Below are 7,941 nucleotides of genomic sequence, written 5' to 3'. Positions count from 1 at the left end.
TAATTATTTTGGTGTGCTTTGAAATTTATTTCTTTTTTGTATATATATTATTTTTCATAATAAAAAAGTTAAAAAATTATCAAAATTCTCTATTACTACTTTCTTAGCTACATATTCTTTCCTTTTATGATGAAAAGGCATTCTCTGTGTTCTGAACTGATATTCCATTTAAAAATAAATTCTTTCATTATCAGTAATAAAAATGGCATGCTTATATTACTTTGCTTTTATGAAGTAATAAGGAAAAAGTTAGAATTCAGAATTTTTTCATTATTTTTTCAATAAACAGCATAAGAATACAAGTGAAATGGGAAAACACATATTTAAAATTTGGATTAAAAAGAAATTTACATGAGCAAAATAAAACATTTTCTTTCTAAAAATATGACTGCATTAACATAATCTTTGAAAATTTTCACTTCTGTTATTTGTTTGCATATTTCATTCCAATATCCAATGAAACAGTACAAGTCATCTCATACTAAGTTAATCATTGTCTTACATTTGCTTTGCTTCCTTGTTTTTCCAATCCATCTTCCACTGTTTTCATAAAACTGAAGAGTCCTGCACCACTATCCTCTGGAAAATATTTTAGGTTCTCTGAGAATATAGAACTGCCAGATTTCTGTAATTATAATATTTTCATACAAATTGTCTCATGTGACTGTGGAGATGCACAAGTCCAAATTGCATAAGATAGGTTGCAAGCTGAGAATTCTGACGAAGGCCCTGAATGAATTCTCCAGGAGAAGCTGGCTGTCTGCAATAAAGATGGAAGTACTATCCTTTGACTGCTGAAAGCACCACCCTTCTTTTAAAGCCTTCAATCGATTGAATGAGACTTCTGTCATTGTTGAAGACAAACTCTTCAGATAATTGTAGATGTAATCAGCCATAGATGAAATCAACTTCCTGATGACATAAAAATGACATGCTTTTATTGCCTGTGTTTTTATGAAGTGATAAGATGGAAAAAAATTAGAATTCAGAATTTTATCACTATTTTCTTCAATAAGCAGCTTGAGAATACAAGTCAAATTAAAAAATACATATTTGAGATTTGAACATTGTCACAGTAACAATCAGGCCAATGCTTGCTTGTCCAAACAACTGGGTACCATTTCCTAGCCGAGTTGACACATGAACTTAACTGCCACTGAAGAAATAAAAGGAAGCTTTTTTCCCTTCATTTCTCAAAAATGCCTCTCATTCTTATGATTCAGTATCTTCTATCAAAGGAAAAGAGAAAAGGGTATTTTGGCTTAAGTGAAAAATAACAATGGATCAGAAATGATTCATGTTGTCCTTAGAAAAGCACTTAAATTTAATGACAGGTTATAAAGGACTACAAAGTATCTAGAAATATGAAATTCAAACATTTACAACACAGGCAATTACTCCAAAACCACTTCTATGCTACTATTATTCCCAGTCATCAGTGGTAAATGACTTTGAACCACTCTTCACAACTATATCTCTCATAAATCCAATAATAAGGACAATATTAATTATAATAATAGTAGTAATACTAATATAATTTGAAGGGATATATATATGTGTGTGTATGTATACACATATAACTATTGTTACTTGTCACAAGAAACATATCACTTCCATGTATACAATGTCAAATGAAACATATCACTTCCATGTATACAAGTCAAATGAAAAAATACATACTTGAGATTTGAACATTGTCACAGTAACAATAATGAATTAAACTCAGAAACTGGTATTGAATTAAATTCCACAAAGCTGGGGTTTCTAACTCTAAATCTTCATATAATACTGCCTTCACTTGTTACAAGACAGCTTTCTGTTTTTCACTTATGTGTCAGTCTCACACTCTTTACTTCACAGCTCTGCATACTTAAGCATTTTCTTTTCTTCCTTTAAGAACACTCCACACATTCACAGTCATCTGTACAGAGTGCTGTCACCACAAAAAGCTTTTGCAGTACAGATTTCCGTTTGGCCCAAGGGTCATAGTGTATTGAACTCAGCTAGATATAACATCAACCATTTATTATATTGCTATTTCCATTTATAAAGTTAAAATAAATTCACCTTTGAAGCTTCCTTAATATCATGATAAATTGCTAAATTTGAGACAGGATTATAATGTTTCTTTTCTGAAGCATTTTATTTATTGTTGAACTCTATCCAAAACTTCTTTGCACTAAAGACAGTAACAATGCCAGAATCTGTTTATTCAAAATTACATGTGAAGTGGTAGCCCCCAGAGCTTGTTAAATCTTATCTCAACAAATACATTGTATTTGCTACTAACCAAATACCTATAAAATTTAATTTTTAAAAAAATGGAATTCTTTCGAACATTGGTCCAATGTTTGACTAGCAAAAATAAAAGGTTAACTGGATTTATAAATGACAAAAATATTAGTATCCTTGAAGACTTAGTTTTCCAATTTTGAGCGCACATCTATAGTTACCATAGAAATGTAATAATTAGTGTTTAAAGCCTTAGCAAATAACATCCTAAAAAATAATTTTCTTTTTATTTTCTTTGCCTGTGTCATTGTGAAACCCATCAATATTATGGACCAAACACTGGAAATCCTAAGTCAAGTATCTTTTAAAAAACGAATGTTTAATGCAGGTTGTCAAAGAGAAAGCTCTACAAGAGACTCATGCATCAAACATATAAATTTATATATCATACAGACATTAGTGGCTATATAAGGAACCATACATTAAGGTTAGTTTACAGAGTGATATGAAGGAAATATTTTTATCTTGGCCATAATCTGGGTCCTTTTCATTGTTCTTTTTATTAATGTAATTTGAAAAGGAAAAATTTCCATGGTGTTGGTCTTTATAATAAAGTGTAGAACAAATCCAACAAAGTGCCTACCCTCTTGAAGGTTGCAATGCTGAAAAAAATTTTATTTCTACAAATTTTATATCTATATATTGTTCTATTGAACAAATAAAGTTGAATAGATAACTGTGATTAACGAAGATATTTCCAGAATTTACAAATATAGGCATATTCAAGGAAGATGCATATGGACGGGATGAAGTCAAAAGGTAAATTTGATATCATGGAATATATAACTCTATATAATTAAAATAAGCAGCAAACCAAATCTGTCTCTTTTTTTCCTGATTCTTGCGTTTCCATCACTTATGGCTGCATCAAAAATTTTAGAATAAGAAAGTTCTAATAAAGAAGCAAAAAATAAGTGAGGGTAGATGGTTCAACCTCCCTAAAAGAGCAGAATGGCTGGCATGCAAGAGCAGAGGTTGAAGAGTTAACCAAGGAAAGAGTAGGATGAATCCAAATGATTATGAGATGGAGAGGAGAAATTCTGGGAAATTTAAAATAACTGAATAGACTCCTCACTGAGACCTTCTTTGTTGTCATAGGCCTAAATCCAAAAGATGGTTGGAAAAGTATGCAACTCTTCTTGGAGGGAAAAATATGATAGAGAATCACCAATAGAGGAATAAAAGAAGGTGAGAGGTATAGGCTAAGTGGGTTATCATCATCAATATTTTATTTTGTGTAAGTGGAATTCCTTCATGTAATTATAAAATTCAAAATTTGGCTGTGTTCATGAGTGAATTGGGTCAGATGAACTAGAGCTAGTTTTGAGGAGGGACTGGGAAATCCTGATGTTTGTTTGTTCATCAGTGGGGATGCTACAGTGAACAAGATGATAGAAAGCAACCATGAAAAAAATTAAAATTTTGAGACAAATACAGATTCTGTTGAGAAAGAAATTAAAGAAGATCAGGAGGATTTCAAGTGGAAAGTTAATTTCTTGAACACTTTTAATAATGTGGCCTCTAAAAACTAATGACCATTGAGATTAGGCAAACCTCTTTACTTCTCACTTAAGAACAGATGGCATCGTTATAATCCTCCTTTCAGCTGTTACTGTATGGGTGGTAGAATTATCAAGGGTAAGAATAGCTGTGATTATGGGATTTTATATGGGATGACTGAATTCATGTCCTGATATCTTGGTAGAAGAGCTAGAAGCTATATTCTCATGACACAATGTAGTTATTTTTGTCAAAGTTTGGAAGGGTATGCTGATGAGGGTAAAGGGTGTTTAAAATGCTGATTAATATCCACAATCATGGTAGAGGGACTCTCCTGCTACCCAAATCATCCCTTGGTGACAGCAGGAGCAGTGGAATTAAGGGAGAGAAAAAAGCAAAAGCTTAAGGTATAAGAAACAGCATTTAAAGTAGAAAGGACTTTCTTATGTCAAAGCTGAAGTCTCAAAGGGTTGGACAATGGGGGTGTAAGCACGAACAAGAAAGAGGTGAGGTGGAGGTGGGTCTAGGGATGACAAAATCGAAAGTGAAGGAGAAGGCTGAACTCAAGGCAGCAAGTGAGATGCTAAGAAACACTAACATTTTCTCCTTGGGGTTGATTAATTTCTGAATATAAAGTTTGAAAATATTTGTTTTATATATGTTTAAATTAATTGGAAATATTTCATAAAATGTTACCTAAAATTTGTAATGTTTTAAACCAATTAGAAAATAGTAAACTAAAAGAAAATTACTGTTTTAAAAAGTCAATGCTGTTATTGAGCATATTAGGGCAAATCATTAAGATTATTTATAGACAGTACAAATACTACTTCTCCCTTCCCACTCACCTCCACCCACATCCACACAAGCATACACTCACAATTAAATATCTCACTGCCATAACTCTCAAAGGGAATCTTATAAGCATGTCTAGGAATATAGATGTTTGCAGATGTTTCCCTACTTACTAGTGAGACACAACGTCACATTACATTTATAAGCATTGCATTAAATTTATGCAGCTCGCATTGTGTCTAAATTTGGTAGTGCCCTATCAAAAACATTTTAGAATTAAAAACTGGGAATTTTATCTAAATAGATCAGTTCAGCTTGAACAAAGCCGTGATTTACTTTCTGACATTTCCTGCAAATTATCAGCTTTTTCTGAGAAATGTAAGATGCCTGGAGTTCCCTTGCTAAAGATGGTGACTTGAGGATTGGGGGTGTATCTTGATGGTAAACAGAAATAATAGTGCCAGACATATCAACTAAATTCAGCAAAATGAGCAGCAAATACTGCAAATGAAAAATGCTTAAGAAATTATTGCAGTAGTTCTTTGTCTTACATTTCCAAATAAAAATGACTTTTTTTCCTGTAGAACATTAGTTTACTTATTCTGTCTTTCCCTGGATGCAAAACATAGGAAATATAATAAGGAATAGGCTCACCTGCATTCTACAGGTCAAGGATACCATGTAAAGTAGTCTTCTCCACTATTTTTATGTATTCATAGATATGTCTTGACTATGGATTATTTAAATCTATGAGAAAATGGGTATCTACTATACTACATTGCAACTATCACCATGGTGCCCAAGAAAGAACATAAACATCTCTTATTACCAATGCTGAACAAGAGTACTGTTTAATCACTGAGAGCTTTCCCAATTGCATTCACTTCCACAACACTTTTCAGCTAACTCATAACTAAGACCTAATACTCTATAGTTTTTCCTTCTCTTCTGAAATAGAAATTAAATTTAGATGCCAAATTGGATGAAGATAAATGACAGATGATCAGTTAAGGTTTCTCAATTAAAAATGAATGTCCTATAATTAAAAATAAATGGTGACCCTCTATTCTATATATCTTTTTTTGTAATGAACAGATGGCAATAAAATTTTATTTATTTTATTTAATTTACTGAAATATATATGTTTCCTCTATGGTTTTTATTAACTGAGTATTTAGAAAGAAATAGAAATGATGTGTGTTTAGAAAATGTTTTCAAAAGAAGCCACTAGGTTACATTTAATTATTAACATATATTCTTTAAAAGTTATGTCAGTTTTTAAAATGGCTCCAGGTTAATTGGTATTGGCTCATGTTATTTTCAGTATTTGCAGAGTAATATGTTTAAGAGAATGAATGGCATTTATTCCTCATTCCAGGAGACAAACATGATTCTGAGCAAGGTTTCCAGTCAAAAAAAGATCAAATAGATTATAAGAGGACAATGCATGCAATCTAAATGAAGTTTTATATCAGAGATATGGAGTCATGTGAACTGAGGACAGTTTTATAACTTTGTGCCTCAATAGTCCCTGTAATAGTTGAGGCACCGTGATTCTTGTGACTGAATAAAAATAACAAGACCACTAAAAACATGCTTTAAAAGGAATTTCTGCTGGAATATCATGGGGCTGTCATAGATGACACGAATATTCAAATCTAGCTCTAAACACCAGTAAGCCAAAGCAGAAAACGCCCATCTGTGCCAAGAAACAATCTAGGACACCTGTGTTTGTGACCACTTATGTGCTTCTCTTGGCTCAACTTGCATCTAAAATGACCAAGAAAGTTATTACCACCAAAGAAACAAGAACTTAAGAGTGTTGTGGCAGTACTGCTTTATTTTTCCACCAAGAATGTTAGTCACTGACCCTGAAATATATTACCAGAGAATTTTAATAAAACCATTTTATTTATTTGGTCTTTTAATTTTAATTTATATGTGGTTTAAGTATATAAATAATATAATAATATAAAGCATTTTAAGAATGTAGATATGTTTTTATTTTAACAGGTAACTGACCTTTAAAAACATATTATACTTTGATAGGATATGGTAAAATATAATAAATATAATAGTTCACATTTAATATGACTCTTACCCTCAAGAAAGGAAATATATTATTCATTAAACTGTTTTTGTATCTTTGTTAATGTTTTGTTTTCCTTTAGGGGTGATGGCAGAGGAATTATCTGTTTGTTTTTACCTAAAATGTAAAATTTTATGAAGGGATATTCTATTCTTGTCTAAATCATTCAGGGGAGATTTTTTGAGTAGCTTTGTCATTCTCAAATTGGATTACTGGAAACCCTGGAGTCCATGCCAGTTGTGTATAAGACATCATAGAACAAAGTCATTTAATTGGAACACCAATTCTACTCAAAGATATACAGAGGAAAATTTAGCCAATGTACTTCATTAACAGCTCTTGATGAATTTTTTCTGGTAAATAAAATTCAAGTGAGCTATGGAAAAAGCCCTAAGTCAATGTGAATTTTAAGTGAAAATGTAAAAGTTCAAAGCAGGCTACTTCCAACTTGAGCCTCAGGGCTTGCAGCGGATGCATAAGGAGTCTCCAAAGTGTAGGTCCCAAGCCTGGGATTAGAATTCATTTGGAATGAACTTGTGAAATGGAAAGGTTCTGGATGTGGGCCACAGCCGTCCTGCCTGTCTCCCCTCATGGAGATGAGCACACAGACTGTTCCCCACTGGACATCCCTCCCACGGATGCACAGGTGCAGGACACTTGGCACCCGGGCCATCTCCTGCCCACTTCATGCCCTGTGTGGCCAGAGGCTCTGAGACCCCTGCCTGCACAGTGAGCAGCCTCGGCTGCTCCCTCAGTGGGGTGAAGTTATCTTGCATCTGTACAGTGCTACCTGGACTTTCAGTAAAGGTGTAGATGTTTCAAAACAGGGATGCCAGCAGTGTTTTTAGGTGGGGGAATCAGACACCACCATGCTCATGTTCCTGAGCTTCTCGGCATCCTGCCACATGGGCATGATGCCACATGGCAACATATCACCTTGTGGGGGCAGGCGTGTATGGGCAGGGGGACCCAGGGCAGCGTCCCACACATGCACACAGCCCAGACTCCCCTTAGCACTGCTAAATGACTTCAGCACCAAAAGGGATCATTTTCTCAGGGCTTCCATTTGAAAAATGAAGTGTTTGTGGGTGTGCCATAGAGAAATCACACCAGGAAAAGAAAAGAAGGAACCTCCCTGGGGTGCTGGCAGCCACTTGGCCAGTGTTTTAGGGCTGCTGCTCCTTACTCTTTGAGAGGCTTGTGCTCTGTATTTGTGGCTAGTTGTTAAGGTGTATCACCTTCAAAGGCTGTATTCTACTACTTTC

The 7,941-nt window shown here is 33.9% G+C and overlaps 2 protein-coding genes across 2 annotated transcripts in view; both read right to left on the bottom strand.

Annotated features, from left to right (window-relative positions):
* Nucleotides 1-611, bottom strand: part of LOC143677388 (uncharacterized) — a 45,103-nt gene extending 44,492 nt beyond the window's left edge. Inside the window, exon 1 of the mRNA XM_077153252.1 lies at nt 503-611. The gene's annotated coding sequence lies outside the window, so the exon portion shown is untranslated. The remainder of the gene's footprint in view (nt 1-502) is intronic.
* Nucleotides 612-656: 45 nt separating this feature from the next.
* The window catches only part of LOC143677389 (uncharacterized), a 55,630-nt gene continuing 48,345 nt past the window's right edge, over nt 657-7,941 (bottom strand). Inside the window, exon 4 of the mRNA XM_077153255.1 lies at nt 657-912. Coding sequence (XP_077009370.1) covers nt 657-912 — 256 coding nt within the window. The remainder of the gene's footprint in view (nt 913-7,941) is intronic.

This window comes from Tamandua tetradactyla, chromosome 3, assembly GCF_023851605.1.
Source record: "Tamandua tetradactyla isolate mTamTet1 chromosome 3, mTamTet1.pri, whole genome shotgun sequence".
Taxonomy (NCBI): Eukaryota; Metazoa; Chordata; class Mammalia; order Pilosa; family Myrmecophagidae; genus Tamandua; species Tamandua tetradactyla.
Note: the sequence above shows the minus strand (reverse complement) of the source record. Positions and strands in the feature narration are given on the sequence as shown.